Source organism: Panthera onca, chromosome B1 (genome assembly GCF_046562875.1).
Source record: "Panthera onca isolate mPanOnc1 chromosome B1, mPanOnc1 haplotype 2, whole genome shotgun sequence".
Classification (NCBI taxonomy): domain Eukaryota; kingdom Metazoa; phylum Chordata; class Mammalia; order Carnivora; family Felidae; genus Panthera; species Panthera onca.
In genome coordinates, this window is record NC_138342.1 from 20,030,861 (window position 1) to 20,050,549 (window position 19,689).

The 19,689-nt window shown below is 45.2% G+C and overlaps 1 protein-coding gene across 2 annotated transcripts in view; it reads right to left on the reverse strand.

Moving 5' to 3' along the window:
• Positions 1–19,689, reverse strand: part of CCDC149 (coiled-coil domain containing 149) — a 92,061-nt gene that overhangs the window by 55,225 nt on the left and 17,147 nt on the right. For both annotated transcript variants that reach the window (XM_060655322.3, XM_078446233.2), the window contains exons 2-3: positions 3,631–3,792; positions 1,379–1,417 (exon numbers count right to left, since the gene is read on the reverse strand). In XM_060655322.3, coding sequence (XP_060511305.2) covers positions 1,379–1,417; positions 3,631–3,792 — 201 coding nt within the window. The remainder of the gene's footprint in view (positions 1–1,378; positions 1,418–3,630; positions 3,793–19,689) is intronic.

Below are 19,689 nucleotides of genomic sequence, written 5' to 3' on the forward strand. Positions count from 1 at the left end.
TAGGACTGAGCTGGTGTTTAAGGGTAAATACCCCGTATGTGTGCGTGTGCGTGTGCGTGTGTGTGTGTGTGTGTGCGCGCGCGCGCGCGAGCGCGCGCGCGCACGCATGCGCCTTGGGCATACTATTTACTCAGCATCAAAAATCTCACGGGGGGTGGGGGGGCGCGCCTTGGTGGCTCAGTCGGTTGAGCCTCCGACTTCAGCTCAGGTCATGATCTCGCGGTCTGTGAGTTCGAGCCCTGAGTCGGGCTCTGTGCTGACAGCTCGGGGCCTGGAGCCCGCTTCGGATTCTGTGTCCCCCTCTCTCTCTGTCCCTCCCCCCCTCTTGCTCTGTCTCTCTCTGTCAAAAATAAATAAACATTAAAAAAAATTAAAAAAAAAAAATCTCAGGGAAATGGACCCAACACATTTATATGTGATGCCAGGTATGTCACCAATGAACAAAACAGGATGTTTGGGAAACAACAACATATATATATATATATATATATATATATATATATATATATATATATATATGTTATACACCCATGTATATACACCCATATATATATATGGGTGTATACAACTGGATTAAAAGAAATGTGATTTATAATATTCCTGAACATAATGTTATGAAAATCCTTTTTTTAAAAAAATTTTTTAATGTTTATTTTTGAGAGAGAGACAGAGTGTGAGCGAGGGAGGGGCAGAGACAGAGGGAGACAGAATCTGAAGCAGACTCCAGGCTCTGCACCATCAGCACAGAGCCCAACGCGGGGCTTGAACCTACAAACCGCGAGATCCTGACCCAAGCCGAAGTCGGACGCTTAACCGACTGAGCCACCCAGGCGCCCCTAATGTTATGAATATTTTAACTGTCCCCAAATTAATCTATAAATTTAACAAAGCCCCAATCAAAATACCCATAGGTCTGTTTATTTGGGTGGGATCAGAGGAAGGTGTGATAAAATGTAAGTTTCATCTGGAAAAAGTAACAAATAAGAAAGTTGTGAAAAGCAAAAGCAAAGGGAAGGAGACTAACCGAAGCAGATGTCTCAAGTATTATAAAGCCAAAACAACTAGAGCAGTGTGGTACAACCCCGGAACTACCCAGGAAGCTCAAGAGAACAGAACAGAAAGTTCATAAACAGATCCACAAATATCTAAGGATTTGTTCAGTGACAAAAGTAAGCACCTAAAATTTGTGGGGGGCGGGGGAATGGATTCATCAGTAAAGAACATTGACTACCATTTAGGAGAAAAGAACATAAATGGCGTGGGAGTTTTGCTGGTAAGGAAGCTCTCTACACATTTTGGGATTCCCTGATCCCCCAGTCATTGTAAGGCGTCAGTGTGAATAATCCAAGAGTTACCAAGCTTCAGGAATAAGTCTTACCTGTTTCCTTTTTTCAGGGGGAAGTGATGGATCTCCATCCTACAAAGAAACAAATATTACATTTTACTTAAAAACAATATATGTGCTTGGATTCAAAAAACCAAACGAAACTATGAACTAAATTCAGACCCACCCGCTCCTGCCCTCTGCAGTCAATAGTGTCCTGAGCCAAATTCAAATATACTTTAAGAAAAAAGTATAAACGGAACCAGTTATTTTGGAAAAACCTCTAGGAAATCAGTTCCAACGAAACATATATACTTTCTTTTTTTTTAATGTTTTTATTACTTTTATTTTTCACAGAGAGAGAGAGAGAGAAAGAGCATAATCGGGGGACAGGCAGAGAGAGAGAGAGAGAGAGAGAGACAAAGAACACGAAGCAGGCTCTAGGCTCTGAGCTGTCAGCACAGAGCCCAACATGGGGCTCAAACTCATGACCTGTGAGATCACGACCTGAGCCAAAGTCAGACATTCAACCGATTAAGCCATCCAGCCATCCCTATACTTTCTAAAACTATGTGACACAAACAAATAAACTGGATTTATCACAATTATTTTTGAACAGAGCCAAAACTAAGATAATATTTCATTTGGGTTGAGTTGAATTCGTCTTTTAAATAGTTAGATCCAAAGGAATAATAGTGGACCCACACATGCTTGAGTTTGCTCTACTGGCAGAACACTTTTAGCGGGTAGGGAAGAAGGGATATGCTCAAAATAAGCAAGAATTAACTGAGCTCTTCCAGTCCACAGGCTTTCTGTCTTAAAAGGACCTGATTCCTCTCCCTCTTGGGCCATCTGGGAATAAAGAGAATTCAGGTTCAGGTGAATGTGTAAATGTTCAGTAAACTCTTCTATCTGATGCTGCCCGTGTGTAAGTCGACATTATTTTAACCTGCAGAATCTTTCTATTCTATTTCTGTTCCAGGATAACGATCCCAGTGCAGACAGCTAAACGTTAGCAACAGCGTTAGCACCACAAAACAGAGACCGTATCTGTGAGAGAAAAAAGTAGGAAGCAAAATAGGACTCTGTAGTTGGTATCTTCCATTTCAGTGTGATCTGTATTCTTAAAAATCCTGCCACATGAAGACCCAGAGAGAATCTAAATGCTCAGGATAAAGGAAAGGTTAAAGAAATTATGGGAAACTTACTCTGCAACTGTTTTTTAAAAATGAATTTAATCTGTACGTGTGGCCTAGAGAGATGTCCCAAATAAAGTACTGAGTGAAAAGAGCAAATGTTGGAACAATATTCACACAACGCTGTTTAACAGCGCTCTGCAATGATGGAAATGTCCCAGATCTAACTGTCCAATACAGTGGCCACCATGGAAATCTATACCAACATAATCCAATATGGCAGCCATCAGCCAGCCACCTATGGTGACTGGGCCCATGAAGTGTGATGACTGAGCCTGATGAAGGGAGTTTTCAATTCTATTGGATTCTAATTAATGTGAAATGAGATTTAAATAATTACATGTTACTAGCGGCTTCTAGTGCAGATTTATAATATGCATCCTATTTTAAAAGCCCCATAAAAGGGTGCCTGGCTGGCTCAGTCGGTAGAGCATGCAACTATTGATCTCCAGTTGGTGAGTTTAAGCCTTACTTTGGGTATAGAGATTACTGAAGAAAAAAAAAAAACAAAGATAAAAAGTCCAATACAAATAAATTAATAAGTAAGCACATATAAACACACATAAACACATAGGTATATATGCCTATTTCACGGGTGCCAAAGCAGGTGGCCTGGAACCACATGTACGTCAGCTAGCGACTAGGGCTGGGCTGTGGAGGAAATGGGTGACAACTTTCACATCTTAATATTTCCACTTTGGAACTATTTGAATGCAATCCTTTTTTTTCCCCCCTTTTTTAAATTTTTATTTATTTTTATTTATTTTTTATTTATTTATTTTTTACGTTTTATTTTATTTTTGAGACAGAGAGAGCATGAACAGAGGAGGGTCAGAGAGAGAGGGAGACACAGAATCTGAAACAGGCTCCAGGCTCTGGGCTGTTAGCACAGAGCCCGATGCGGGGCTCGAACTCACGGACTGAGAGATCATGACCTAAGCCGAAGTCAGTTGCCCAACCGACTGAGCCACCCAGGCGCCCCATTCTCCTCTTTTTTAAAGAAATGGCATGTCAAAACCCCCGCTTTATTTATTTTTTAAAATTTTAATTCCAGTGTAACCCACTTTGTGTCATAAGGGGACAAGGACGTCACCGTGACGTAACACGTACGATCAACTCTCGGTATTTCTTCTTCAGGGATTGGTGGCGCTCTCGAAGCTGATTGGCCATGAGTTTGTACTGGTCCCTTTCTTGCTGGCATGTGTCCAGCTCCTTGGAGAGGATCAGCAGAGCTTCCTTTTTACTCTCCAGCTTTCTTTTACACACTAGGTACTGCAAAACAAACAAATCCAAGCCGTTGGTCAAAAACATCAATGGACCTCCGTTTGCCACACGCCGTATTTAATAGACCCCATGGGGCTGGTTTTGTTTTGTCGCCTTTTTTATTTTTAGAGGTCATATGCCCAGAGACATCAGTGAATGACACGTGCACCTAAAGATGGCTACGGTACACGATGTATTCCTCTCGTGACAGAACCAAAAAGCCTTATATGTTTGTGAACTTTGGCAAACTGGGGTAAATAGATAAAATAATTTAACCGACATATAACGGAAAAAAGCAAAATATTTTTTAAAAAAATGACACAGATAGATAGTTGGAACCAAATTTTGTTTTAAAAGGATGTATATATCCAGATAAGATTATGTAAAATCGTATTAAAATGTAATGGAATGATATACACAGAAAGACTATTCAATACAAATTTTGAAAAAAATGTTATTAACAACTCTTGGTAACAAAAGTATTTGCATGTGTTTTTAAAGATTTTATTCTTTATGCTTTTCTGTGTTCTCTAGAATAAGCCCTTACGACTATTCTATAATTAAAAAAATACAAAAATGGCTATTAAAAATAACTTAATTGAACTATATATCACTGCAATAGATTTCACTTGTCCATTCAGCCCAGCAGACATTTTCTCACCTGAGAACATTTGTTCACTAACTCCACCAAGATATGTACAACTCCCATGGTTCCAATGCAGGCACCCACCCCCAGAGACCCACTCCCCAGAGACCCACTCCCCAGAGACCCACTCTGTGAGCTAAGTATTTTAGCCACACTTTGAATTACCCCCAAACAGTTGAGTGTACCTAGCTGAAACTCTTCTTCAGAGATACAGGATATCTTTGTCCCTCCTTCTCCCCATCACCACGCCCCCCCCCCCCCCCCCCGCCCCGCCCCGCCCCTGACCATGAACTACCCTCACCTGATAATCATCCACCACCTGGGCCACTGTGAGCCCGACTGGGACTCTTTTACTTTTATTGGATATATTACACCGTCTGGCGTTATTCACATATGTGAAATGTGGCATTAAATACCTTTTGAATTTGCCCCGTAAAAGACCAAATTCAGAGCATTCATGAAAACAATTTATAGTTTCATTATACACTCTGACATGAGCACTTTGTCATTATGGACGCTCACACAAAGCAGAGAATCAGCGCTCCCGTACCATTGGAGTCAATGCTCTTTTATGGACAAAAAGCATTACTCATATATAGTGCTTGCCTGGAACTGACTTTGTTAAGTTCAATTTCAAATAAATGAAAGGGGAAAAAGAGAGTTTTGTGCATTAGCACAATTTTTTTTTCCTTAAAAAAAAAAAAAAGTAATTGCTTAGCTTTAAAAACAAAGGGGAAAGAAAAGCCATTCTGAGACGGATTTGCGTTCTAAGGGAGGACACTTCCACCTTGGGTGAATCTTATTCCTGGCAGTAATGAGGTTGGAATCCTGCCTTAAAACATCCTGGATTTTTAAGACTTTGACATCGCCTTCATGGAAGCAAAATGGTTGTATTGCCACTGTGATTTTTCAAGAGTAAAATCCCCAGTGAGTAAATATCAGAGGAGAGTGGCTCAAAAACCCTAAACGGCAACATCCTAAAAGAGGTATTGAGATTTCACAGGAAAAATCCCATTTACACACAATTTAGCCGATCTGCCCTTGTGCCTCCGGTTCTGCAGCCGAGATCAGAGGCCTGGGTTGTCAGTGCTGTTAGTCCTGGTGGCGGGAAGATGGCCACCCTTGTCCCTTCAATTGATCAGATCCAAATCTGAGGCCCCAAAGATACTTAGTCTCCCAACTTTGGGGAAGAAAACCCCAGTTTGCATGGAGACGCCGTAAGGTGCTGTAGGCAAGATTGGCTGTAACAGCCGGTCTACTGAAGGAGAACAGGGAAGGGCCACCACCTAAGGGCAAAGTGGAAATTCAAGTTTCCTGACCTCGAACTGCAGTCTGATGGGATCAGAGAGAGAAGCTGTTTCTCTCCCAAGGCAAGGTCCAAATCAGGCCTTGGAAGCTGTGAGTAAGAGGACTCCCTTCCCTTGGGTCTAAGGTGCCCGGCAGGAAACAGGCACAGAGGCCTTTGCCAAGGCCCCGTGACCTGGGATTTGATGAGTGCAGTCCTGCAGTTCTAGTCCCTTCAGGGCATGGAAAACAGGACAGTTATTCCTTCACCAAAGGGGAAGAAAGCAAACTCATTCTGTACGGAACCTAGAGCCCCAGCAACAAAAGGGTGGTCTCGAGGAAGCCACTGCTGGACTGCTCTTCCTTCTGCTATGGTCTAGAACAGCCAACTGCAAAAACTGCATTGTGTCACTTATTTTTATCAGTAGAACCCTCAGGCTGAAGCCTCATTGCTGCAGCAGCTCAAAGCGGTACTGCCCTGGCGAAGATGGGGACACCTCCCCCACAGCGCCCTGACCCCGGTGTGGCAGCACCAAGAAGGAACACTAGAAAACGCTGCTCTACGTCCCCCTGGGATGCTCATGAAAATGCGGGTTCCCGGCCCCAGCTCAGGGAACCCACTGACTTGGAATCTGGAACCGGCTCAGGAATCTGCATCGTTAGCACACGGCACGGGTGATTCTGACTTCATCTACACTTGGAAAACACAGGCTCCGGGGACCTCCAGCCTCGTGGCATCTTGGAAGTTAGAACCCCAACTACAGTAGTCTGGAGAACCTGAGAAGCCAGCGGCAGCCCACGGGTCCAAGGGCGAGGCAGGCTCTCAGGACTGTTCCAGGGATATCTGAGCCACTTTGTGTAGAAGAGAAGGGTTCAGAATAAGTTCAAGCATGGACTATGTTTTACTGCATCTGATCAAAGAGCTTACATATATTATTAAAATAACAATAGAGGGGCGCCTGGGTGGCTCAGCTGGTGAAGCGTCCGACTTCGGCTCAGGTCATGATCCTGCCGTTCCTGAGTTCGGGCCCCGCATCCAGCTCTGTGCTGACAGCTCAGAGCCTGCAGACCGCTTAGGATTCTGTCTCCCTCTCTCTCTCTGACCCCCCTGCCACTTGCGCTCTCTCTCAAAAATAAATAAACACTTAAGAAAAAATAACAACAGAAAACTCTGGAAGGGTTATGTGTGTGGAGGGGATGACACTGGGGAATGGGATGGAATTTCTTGTACTCGTTCTAAAATGGTGATAGTTTAGTCCCTATGGCAGCTGTTAACATGACTCATTTCATATCCCTCCAATTGGAAACAAACAACAACAACAACAAAAACTGCAAGGAAAGGAAAAGGTCCCCAAGAGCCTCCTTGTTGGCAGCTGTGAACAACCAGCAAGTGCATGACTCCAGCCCCAGCCCCGGTGGCGGGGTCGGGGGGGGGGGAGGGCAGAGGGAAGGTGGGGGGCAAAAATAGAACAGAAAGCCAGACAAGCCAAGTTACCGTACTTGAGACATTTCAGCTCCTAAAGGAGGATGATGGAGGAGGTGGACAGCAGAAAATCACCAGGCAGAGCCAGAAGGCCTCCATCCAGAAGCAGGTCTAGTGAGGAGCTAATCATGAACTTTGGGGACCCTGGGAGAGCCACAGAACAAACACACACTGCCTGGTCCTCGGTTTCCTCCCTTGGAAAATGAGAGGGGTTCCCAGGTGCCCTGTAACTTGAGCAACCCACGATTTTAACACTACCATCCAATAGCACTGGGGGTAAAGGGTGTCTGAGAAAACACTGGGGGTGAGGGGCTCCCGTCCAGGAAGTACGACTCACTTCAAGCACCCAGAAATCTCTTCTTCTGCCTTATCTAGGATGGAGCTGGCTCAACGATTTCCAGAGACGGGCCAGGACAGTGGCAGTTCCAGAATCTCTAGGTAGCAGAGGCTAAGGACACTACCTGGTTGCAAAGGGTGCTGGGCTGAAGCTGTGTTTGCAATAACGATGTACGATAAAACGAGAAAAGGCCAATGTCTGTGTGGTCGACGTTAGTGTCTCCCTCTGACATGTCCAGTTCTCCTTTCCTTCCAGGCACATGGCAGGACTGTCCCTCGTCATGCTCTGGAGTGAGACAGAGCCATGTAACTTGCTTTATCCAGTAAAGTGGGCCTGGAAGGGGCACGAGGGACTCCCAGGGTGAAAGCACTGAAGAGCCAAGGGAAGAATCCCCAAGCCTTCTCCTCCCCTGACACAACACATATTGCTATGGAGACGTCACAAGAACAAAAGAGCCTGCAGTGTGGTACCCACATGGCAGACAACTGCCCTGATGAGTCATCTGGGTCCACGGAGAAATTTACATGATCCAGAAGTAAGACTTTGCGGTTGTTAAGGTACAGAGATTTGGGGGAGGTGTTTGTTACCGCAGCATAACTTAGCCCATCCTGGCTCTTACAGCCCATGTCAAAGAACAGGAGCACAGGGAGCCTGGTGGAGATTATATTTGTGCACCCCACCCCCCACTGTGCTGCTGCTGAATCACCACAACGATGAAGACACACAAGTATTATTATCATCACTATTAACAAAAACCAAAGTTTTTGTGACAAATGCTTTCCATGTATGTGTGCCTTCCGTGAGGTTACTCTGCTATCATCACATTCATTTTCTAACGAGGAAATGAACTTGAAATGAAAGAGTTCATGTAATGTGCCCAGGGATGGACAGAGTCAGAATTTGAACTTAGATCTTTGTAGGGCCAACCCCTTGAAACCCCAAATCCTGAAAAACTAAGCATTCTGTGAAAAAGAAAGAAAGAGAGAAAAAGAAAGAAAGAAAGAAAGAAAGAGAAAGAAAGAAAGAAAGAAAGAAAGAAAGAAAGAAAGAAAGAAAAAGAAAGAAAGAGAGAGAGAAAGAAAGAAAGAAGAGAGAAAGAAAGAAAGAAAGAAAGAAAGAAAGAAAGAAAGAAAGAAAGAAAAATCCTCAGAATATTCATGGAGTTGGTCACTACGTTGAGTCAGTATTCCCAGCACAAGGAGCTATGGGAGGGCAATTCTGAATTTGGCTACATTTTAGACCTAGAACAAATGAGTGAAACCTTTATCTCTTCGCCCACTCCCCTCTAGATCTAGGGGGCCTGCCTCTTCTTTCCTCAGATTCTAGGCCTGAAGGAAGAAGGAAAAAAAAACAAAAACCCAAACCAAGAGGATCCACAAGCATCTCTCCCCTGTGCTTTTTGGGAGGGAGCCAAGTGGAAGCAATGAGTTTTCTATCCACTTACAAGAAATGGGATAAACTAAGGGTGTCAGAAAAGAACCAGAGGGCTGTTTCCTCCAAAGAGGCTTGGTCGGAACAGTCTTGTGTAAGCTGTAGCTGGTCTCAGCCACTCATTCAACAAATATTTTCTAGGTGCCTTCTCTGTGGGAGGCACTGAGCCAAACACCGGTCTCCCCAAGGGATAAATGGTCCTGTTGATTTTGAAAATGAAAAACATGATACCTGGATAACAAATCTTATTTCCACAATCCCTTATGGGTTTTTCTGAATCCCCCGACGTTCGGAAAACTGAGAACATGTTCACATCCCATTAGTGACCTCAGCTGATGTGAGGGTGTTTATTCTTTTTTTTTAGTTTTATTTATTTTGAGAGGGAGAGAGAGAGCACATGTATACAAGAGGTGGGGGGGTGAGGGGGGGGGGAGAGGGAGAGAGAGAGAGAGAGAGAGAATCCAAAGCAGGCTCCACACTGTCAGCGTGGGACCTGATGTGGGGCTCAAACTCATGAACCGTGAGATCATGACCTGAGCCAAAATTAAGAGTTGGACACTCAATTGACTGAGCCACCCACGTGCCCTAGATGTGAAGGTGTTTATGGTCTCTATGCCACTAAATGTCAATATTCATACATTTGCTGAAGACAAATCAATGTGTTTGATTATTGACTAGTCACTGCCCTGGAGTTTGCTGGGGCCAATACACAATGTACCATATGCTTAAGGCATTTCCTCTCAGATTCCAATAACTTCAGGAACTGAAACGCCTCTGGGGCCCAAGGAGTTTAGACACAGGGAACCTGACTTTTATTTGAAAGTCACCCTTGCAAATCTCTACATAGTCTTGATGACATGTGTGTGACTAAAGTCCAATCTTTCTTGGACAATAATTGCCCCAAACGTAAGCATTTATTGGATATTGACTTCCTCACATAGGCCAGGAAAAACTAAAAGTACATTACATGCAGAAAATCTTCAAGCTGCCTTAAATGCTATGTGTCTATTCCCACAGCCTCCTAGTTTCTTTGTTATTTAGAATTAGCATTGAATGCTGGAGCTGGGATAAACCTCACAGGTAACCCAAGCGACTTGCCCGACTGCAAAGAACAAGGTTTCTGGCCTAATAGTGTTTTCCAAGTGGTGGGTCACGACACATTAGTCTGGGTAGTGAAATTAATTCACCTGCAATGTCACTTTCTTTAAAAAGAAAAAAAAAAGATGCAGAACAGAAGATATCCGTGTGCATCCCATGAAGGTAAGCATTGTTTCCCCAAGCTTTTCTTTTGGAGCATGTGTGTAGGAATAAACACACGTATCTGCGTATCTTCACACATTTAGTGTGGACTGCCACTCTAAAAGCCTATAAACCACTATTCTGTAAAAAGCCACCCTGCACATGTGTTCATTCATTCGATGGATGTTTCACGAAGGCCTCCAAGGGAGGCAAGAGTGGGATGGAGGTTGGCTTTATGGGCAGGGGAGGAAAGCTACATACAGGAGATGGCACTTGATGCATTTGGAGAGTTGAGTGGGCATCATGGTGCCCAAATAAAGGCCATTATGTCATGGAGATAATTCGTTCTTTGGGACTGAGGCACAACCCTGATTAGTTAATACCTGCTCTGCCCCCCTCACTGGGCTTCAAACGGAAGGTGCCATGCTAAAATTGGACTTTGTACACTTTTTCAAAATTCAAGGTACTACGTACATGGCACTTAAAGCGAACGAAACACTTTCACAGACATTCTCTCATTTGATGGTCAACATTGTGTGACAAGTGGGACAAAAACTGTTTTCCTCATTTTAAAAAAGAGCTGAGATTGTCTTCCCCAGGGTAACAGAACTAACTACTGTCAGCTCAAACCAGGACTCTGAAGTACAAATTCCAGGCTCTTTTTAGTATGCTATATTGGTCCCAAATACATTAGTAGTAGGTCCACACATTACCTCTCTTAGATCTAACCATATTTAAAAAAAATGTCTATTTATTTTTGAGAGAGAGACAGAGACAGAGAGAGAGCAGGGGAGAGGCAGCAGAGAGAGAGAGAGGGAGACAGAGAATCTTCTACACTGACAGTGAAGAGCCCAGTGTGGGGCTCGAACTCTTGAACTGTGAGATCTTCACCTGAGTTAAAACAGGAGTCGGTCCCTCAACCGACTGAGCCTCCCAGGCGTCCCAGGGTCTAACTACATTTTTAACCAAACGCTCTCAGAGATGACTGTGTACTCAGAGTGGTGCATTTTGACTCATAGTGTGTTGAGGCCTCGTTTGGAAGACAGGTGGCCCTCCTGGGACCCTTTTCAATCATATTCCACGGGGAAGGACTGAGGCGCAAGAGGCCACCTAGCCATCTGCTTGGTCACCAACCAACTCCATCACGGAGAGTTCTGGCCGCCTGTGTACTGATGAACACACTGGGCTCTTCGCCGGCTGAGTCACGTGGATGAGACGCATAGTTTTTCAAAGGGCACTTGCACACGGTTACGTAAGCTGTGACTCAGGCCCCGGACCCTCTTCTCTTCATTCACTCAAAACCTTACCCCCCTCAACCAAGGGGATCGCCTTCAGTCCAATGGGCTTTCCCGTCATCTCTTGCTGGTTTCATCCAAGTTGGTGTCACCAGCTCAGCCTCTCACCTGCGTTCACTCTCGTCTCTAACTCTGTGTCTCCATCTGAACATCTGAGAGGCAGCTTCAACTGAACCCTCACTATCCCCTTGAACTTGCCCTGCCCTGAATCTTCCCCATTGGGAAGTGGTACAAATCATGTTTGGTTTTCCATTAAACCTTGGAGTCCTCCTTGCTTCTTCTCTTTTGCTCGCAGCCCTCATTTACTTCATCAGCTAATGCCACGAGCTCTACCTTCACAGGGTATATTGAATCAGGTACTGCTCACCCACTTCCCCCACTCTCACTCTTGTTCCAGCCACCATCATCTTTAAGTTTATTTATTTTCAGAGAGAGAGAGAGAGAGAGAGAGAGAGCGAGCACAAGTTGGGGAAGGGAATAGAGAGGAGAAAGAGAGAATCCCAAGCAGACTCTGCACTGTCAGCACGGAGCCCCATGTGGGGCTCGAACTCATGAGCCAGGAGATCATGACCTGAGCCAAAATCAAGAGCCAGACACTTAACCGACCGAGTCACCCAGGCGCCCCCGCCATCATCTCTTGATTAGACCGTGGCCCCAGCCTCTTGCTTCACACTGTCTGCTTCTACCCACCTACAGTCCCTGCTCCGTGTCATAATGAGAATGATGCTTCTTAACGGAAAGCAGATGGGGACATGTAGTGACTCAAAGTCCCCCACGGCCTCCCATCACATTTAAAACAAAACCCAAAGTCCTCCCACTTACCCTTGCTCACTGCTCTCCAACCTCACTGGCCTCCTTGCTGGTCTATGACCACATCAAGCCCACTCCAACCTCAGGGCCTTGGCATTGCTGCTTCCTCTGCTTGGATTGCAGACTTGTTCCCTGGCTTCCTTCAGATCTGTTGTTAACGTCTCCTTCTCAGGAAGTTCATCCCTGTCTGTAAATACCCAGACTCTCAATCCTCTTACACGGTGTTACTTTCCTTCATTGCACTTAATACTTGATCTTGAGTTATGTAACTGATGACTATTGGTTAATTTTCAACATCTCCCTCTCCATGGCCACGAGTGCTTTGCTTTTTCATTCTAGGTGCCCCACATTCAGAATGATGCACGGTATATAGCTGGTGCTCAATACATACATATAACGAATGAGAAAATGTCATGCATTATCTTACTATATCTCACTATAGCCTCAACGGTCTGTGTGACACGTGTGGTTTTATCCCCATTTTATGGATTCTCAAACTCGCAGCTGGTAAAGACCGCAAGAATCACCTAAACCAGACTCCTAATCATACAGGTGTGGAAACTGGAACCCAGACCGTGCTCTGACTTACCCAGGGCTGACTAGTAGGACCCAGAGCTGGACCTAAGCTGAGGGTTCCTCTCAGCCCAGTGCGTTTCTCTCCACACACCAAATTAAGGCACGCATCCCTGGCGAGACATAAGTGCCTATAAACGTAGAATGGTGCCTGGTACTTTTTATAGCAATAAAAATTATTAATAAAATAAAAGACAGAGTAATAGATGATAATAAGTAGCCTGATCATCATTCATTAATAGTCACGAACTATAGTATGCTAAATGCTATAAAGACATACAAAGTTCCCAGAAACACAGGAAAGGCAGCTTAAAGCAATGGTTGAGACCATGGCAGAAAGAACTGGGACACTGCAGTCAGATCTTGACTTTACCGCTCACTAGCTATGTGATCAATTACTTAGCCTCTCCGTGCCTCAGTCTCTCCATCCGTTCAGTGCGTATGATTATAGTATCTTCATAGGGCTAGTGTGAGAATTAAAAGAACTAATTAGTATGTGTGAAACATTTACAATAGTAAGTGCCGTATGTGCATTGCTATTCTATTTTTCATCACAAGGAGAGGATCACAGCTCGGCAAAGAAGGTGCTCAGAGAGTCAGAGGAAGATGTGAATGTTTGAGACGGATCCCAAAGGACAGGTGGAAGGATTGTTTTGCTGGGAGGGTAGCTGAGGTTGTGACAGGTAGTGGTGATGGGAAAACCATACTCCTGGCAGGGAAACGGTCCCAGCAAAGCTCAGAGGTGAGATGCCGGAAGACAGGCTGTCCGCATGGCAAGCAGCATGCTGGGCTGTCTTGGGCGGAGGGGTGGGAACGAAAGCTACCTAAGATAAAGCTGGAAAGAGAGACAGATGGGTGGTCAGGTCAGAAAGGGCCTGGAAGTGGTGTTGAGGAGTTCAGATTCGATTCTTCCAGCAAGCAGGAGCCCCGAGGGTCTCTGAATAGGGGAGTGACATTAAGAATCCTTTGAGGAAGACAATTTCGGCCTGACATCAATGTGGTGTAAATTACCTTTGACTATACAGCTTGGGTAAAATTTGCTGCCAAGCTCGCAGGGGGAGGGGAAGGCAGCTGGGGTTCAGGGCTCAGCTTTGCAGACACACCTTTGGATCCTGCAGTTTGATCTGATCTGTCAGGCCGACAAAGAACACACTGGCTTTGCTGTTTCTTAATGTGGATTCTGTTATCACCTTGTCTAACGCAGTTCTGTTAGGCGGGGTGCTACCCAGGCAACGGGCTGCAGGCAGGGGGTTAGCCTCAGCCACGGCAGCTGCTATCAGAATCTTATCAGTGGGCGGATGGGTCACGTGGCTGCCCAACCGCAGGTCAAAGGGCGGAGACGAGCGGGGCAAACCTCACGAAACCGGCCGCTCTGGCCAGGGGATACACACTTGGTTCTCCCTGTCTTCCATCGTTGCTCCCCAGTCAAGGCGTAGTTCTGCCTGTTAAGTTCATGTGTGGCGTGGGGGCCACGCCCCCTCTTCACGTGTGGCGTGGGGGATATTTGTTCTCTTCTCGGCCCAAGAAAAGGAGGGTTTGGGTTTGTTTTCAGTAAAGGAGAAGGAGAAAACAAATTAGTATTTTTTGAACGCCTACTATGTGTCAGGCACTGTTAGGAGTAATAACGATGAGAAGTGTAGACTTTTATTTCATTAACAATAGTAATTAGTGACATAGTGACCACTATTTAGTGAACATTTTGTTCCAAACTGTACGCAATGATCAACTTGAAACATTATATTCAATCCATACAGCTGCTCTATGACATAGGTTGTAGGATTAGCCCCATTTTAGGCAGGAGAACACTGAAGCCCAATGAGGTCAATTTATCCTTCATTCCTAAAGTAGTAGTCAGTAGCAAAGCCAGACTGTTCTCTGCGTTGGGTTCTAAGCAACAGGACCCTTTAGCTGTAAGTGACAGTAACTGATACTCTAACGCAGGAATGTACTGGAAGAATATTGGCACTCATAGAATTGGCAGAAGGACAGAGAAGTCGACTTGGAAACAAGTAAGCAGCGAGATGACTCTGGTGGCTGCAGGCAGGATGAGGAACCACCAGGTCTCAGTGCAGGAAAGATGAGGTTACAGGCCACCGATCAGGCAGAACGGGGTAAAGTTTCAGCTTCTTTATCTCTCACCTCAAGGGGTGGCCTAAAGCAGATCATGTGCCATCCTTTGCCTGGGGGAGCACAGGACACCCGCATTATAGTCTTGTGCTCTGTCCCTGCAGATTATATCCAGGGGTAATGCCCTCCCACCCGGGGTGTTGGTGCAAAGAGAAATGAATGCTGGGGAGTGAGAAAACAACGACTGTTCACCACACTAACCTGGGTAGATCCATTCTATTGAGCTTATTCCTCAACTTTGCTAAGGTCCTCCTTCTGGTGGCTTGTGAATAAAGGTTGAAAAAGAAACAGTGCACATTTAATAACAATTCCTTTTATTCTGATTAACCTCTGAGACTCTATCAATCACACCCAGAAACACATATACAGTGGTGAAGTCTACACGCTGCCGTGGGGTATACACCTACCACCTGGAGAAAGGAGAAAACCACACACCAAGTACACGGGGTAATCAGTGAACGTGAATGCAATAAACGGTAAAATATGCCCGGTTTTCGGCACGTATGCTAGACCTCGTGAAACACTTTTATTATCCTCTCCAAGATAGACTTCTTTTGAACTGCATTTCAATTGTATTTTTAAAGCACAACTCACAAGTCATTTGTCGATGTCAATCCCTACCTGCATACAAACGCCATGTAGGTAGCCTTGTGCTCTCATCCTAAGAACCGAGACCTACAGTTTTCACCACTGAGCGGCTTTTATCTACCCACTTACTGTTATCTGCAATAAAGCAAATCATAATTTGCTATAAGGAAGATCATAATAATTAAACGACTATCTGAAATACCACATTACTGTTTAGATGGCTTTACAGCTAGACAAATGCGATGAGAGATAAAGGTGGCCAGGCTGTCAGGGAGGGAGCCTCTCTCCACCGAGTGACTCTCTCCCTCGAACAGTGACTCGTGGTCCTTGGCGATTTTTACGGATGGGGTCAGGCTAGCTCTCGTTAGCCACTGCGAGAATATTACCTGCTAATCCCCAAAGGCTTCACAACATGCTGATAAACTCGTGTGGCTGAAGGGTTCGTGTTCCGGAATAATTTAGAAACTTCTCAACTGTAGGCTCCCTCTTTTCTGAGAGGGATTTCCCCCTCTGGTCCTCCTCTACTTCTTGCTTTCTCACTGCCCTCTTCTTACCCTATTCTCTGTCCTCCACCCAGGAATACCTCCTTTCTCACCCAATATGTGGCTTCGGGCAAACAGTATCCGACAATCGACATAACTTCAACTTCCAATAAGCCACTCCCTCCATTCTCAGAAGCCCTACTCTGCCCTGCCCAGTGATGTCTGGTCGGGACCATCACGACAGCCTCCTCTTGCCTCCTTACCTGTCTGGTCCAGGTACTAATCCCTTTGAAAACCATACATCAGGTCCTGCCACTCACTCACCTTTAAAAATATCCCTGTTACGGAGATTGGCAAACAAGAGCTCTGCGGTACCTGGCTGCAGTCCGCTTCGGACTCCTCCTGCCCTTTTCCTGACTCCTGGTAACCATGTGACGTTCCAGGTACACCTGAAGTAGGGCATCACAGCCACCAGCCCACCCATCTGCCTCCCCACCGACTGAGGCCTCCCTGCAGCCAAGGTCCAACTCATTCACCTTTGCGTCTCCAGAGCCAAGCTCCTGACCAAGAGCTGAGTGCTCAATACACTTTATATTTGAGATGTAAATGAATTTTGATTCCTGCTAAGCTGAAATATATTTACCTATTTGTAATATATTGTTTAGGAAGCTAATCAATTATTATTTATTATTAAGCTTAACTCTCGAAAGTCCATTTTTAGCATCATTTAGAAAAAGAAATCTGGTGGGGCGCCAGGGTGGCTTAGTCAGTTAAGCATCCAACTTTAGCTCAGGTCATGGTCTCCCGGATTGTGGGTTCGAACCCTGTGTCAGGCTCTGTGCTGACAGCTCAGAGCCTGGAGTCTGCTTCAGATTCTGTGTCTCCCTGTCTCTCTGCCCCTCCCCTACTTGCACTCTCTCTCTCTCTCTCTCTCTCAAAAATAAAAAATAAACATTAAAAAATTTTTAGAGAAAGAAATCTGGTTGCAAAAACTTGATATGTATGGAGAGGTCACAAGACAGTTCCTATAGAATTGTCATAATGGCATTTGTAATTTCACCTCATTTTTATTCCTTAAAACGAGAGCTTCCCCATATCACAGGGGCATAAACTTCCTTTACACCTTCATTCTCTGAAATCTTGCAGACTGACCACTCCAGATATACAGGACTGTCACTTAGGGACACACTGAACCTTGCCAGGCAGAGTTTGGGCATCTGTGGAGTAAGATGCTAAGTGGGGCCAACCCCACGTGGACAGTCATCTCACGGAGGTCCTCCAGCCTGCGGCCATCGTGACCACACCACACTGACTCACCCGTGGGAGCAGCCTTTGCCAGCCACGATCACACCCCAGTCTCCTAAGCACGTCCACAGCCCTGTTCCAAATCTGTGCTCGCCTCTGTAATTTTTAGATAACATTTCAGCAATTTCAGGTTGGTAACAATGATTCTAATGCCATTCTCTAAAATGACTTCTTTTTTTTTTTTTTTTTTATGATCTAGCTTTCTCTGAGTCACCATGGCGGCTTCCCCCTCTTCAGTATTACTTTCGACAGGCAAACTTTGATGATTTGAATGCCCCAGGGGATGTGCTGGAAATTTAAGTTAAGTGAGATTTCAGGTAATTGGAAGAGTTTATAATGTGAACTATGGTAGCTGGGGGGTATGTGAAATTCACTGACAGTCTTGGTTAAGTGAAGTTAGGAATAACGAGGGTTTGCCTGAATATCTATTTCAATCCTTCCCTCCTGTTATTCCTTCCTTACTCCCTGTCCCCACCTTCTCAGTCTCTGTACCATCTGAGTGCACCCCTGATCTTTTCAGGCCAATAAAGATTAGGAGGAAATGCAAGGAAAAAAGACTGCTTTCCTTCTAGTTGGCCATAAATGGGCTAGGAAATCCCTCTCATTTGCTGAAGACGGCATATATTTTTAAAGACCATTGTTTGCCTAGAGCAACTCTGCTCTCTCCCCAGCGCTAAGCTGATCTGACCTTGCCTCCGGCCGAGATGCTGATGGCAAGGCGTGCAATTCAGGTTTGTTTCACAGAGATCCAGGATTCGGGATGGGGCACTAAAATCGCCCACGCATCTGAGGTTCACCCTTTTCCATCCAGGCTGCCAGGGGCCTGGGGTACGTAGCTGTAGCCGACAGCCCACATCACAAACGCTCACATATACAATGACATATTAAAACATGTAACAGTCACACATGGAATGGAATGAGAGATTCACTAGGCTTTTCATTATGGGATAATAATTCAATTCCATTGCAGAAAGCTTTTCTTGTGGGCTGGGTAGCAATAAAAAGCCAACAAAGCATGGACAACATTTTGGTCAAACTGTCTTTGAAAGCTATAAAATTGCCGTGGCTCATCTTCCCCCTGTCTCAAAAAGAAATCATAAAAAATAAAAACAAAAAAAAAACCAACCCTGGGGCACTTGGGTGGCTCCATCAGTTAAGCTTCCCACTTTAGCTCAGGTCATGATCCCATGGTTCATGAGTTCGAGCCCCGCGTGGGGGTCTGTGCTAATGGCTCGGAGACTGAAGCCTGCTTCGGATTCTGTGTCTCCCTCTCTCTCTGCCCCTCCCCTGCTCACACTCTGTCTCTCCCTCTCAAAAATAAACATTAAAAAAAATAATAAGAAAAAAAACCCCTAAAATCCTTACTACTGTTGAGCCACAGTGACCGCTGTATATCTATCTGCCCCTGACTTCTCAGATCTGCCCTCAAACACCATGAGGCAGTGCCTCCACTTCCCAGATGAGGCTCAAGTCGTTTGCAGAACTCCAACTGATTCCAGGACTATCCTTTAACAAAAAGGAATTTGGGAGGCACAGAGACAAAGGCACTATTGATAGACACGACATGGCACCTGGGATTTAGAGTGAAATTATGTGGCTTCCATGGCCATCACCTACCACTCACCCCCTCTGTATCTCAGTTTCCTCTTATATAAATGCTGGGTGAATGACCATCACCATAGTGGACTCTACTCAGTGCCCAAAGGTGACTCAGTATTTCCCATATATAAGTCATTAATCCTTATCACAACCCCAAAAAGTAGACATTCTCCCCTTTTACAGATGAAGAAACTGAGGACCTAGGAGATTTTTCTTTTTTTAAGTCACACAACTTGTGGGGCATCTGGGTGGCTCAGTCTGTTAAGCATCCAACTCTTGATGTCAGCTCATGTCAGGATCTCACATCTTGTGGGTTCAAGTCCCGTGTCGGGCTCTGTGCTGAGAGCATGGAGCCTGCTTGGGATTTTCTCTCTCCCTCTCTCTCTGCCCCTGCCCAACTCGTGCTGTCTCTGTTTCTCTCAAAATAAATACATAAACTTAAGAACAAAGTCACGCAACTTGCCAGTGGCAACGGTGGGATTTATTTTTTTTAATGTTTATTTATTTTGAGAAAGAGAGAGAGAGAGAGAGCAGGGCAGGGGCAGAGAGAGAGGGAGAGAGAATCCCAAGCAGACTCCGCGATCTCAGCGCAGAGCCCAATGCAGGGCTCAAACCCATGAAACGTGAGAACACGACATGAGCTGAAATCAAGAGTTGGACGCTTAACTGACTGAGCTACCCAGGCACCCTGGAAATGGTGGGATTTA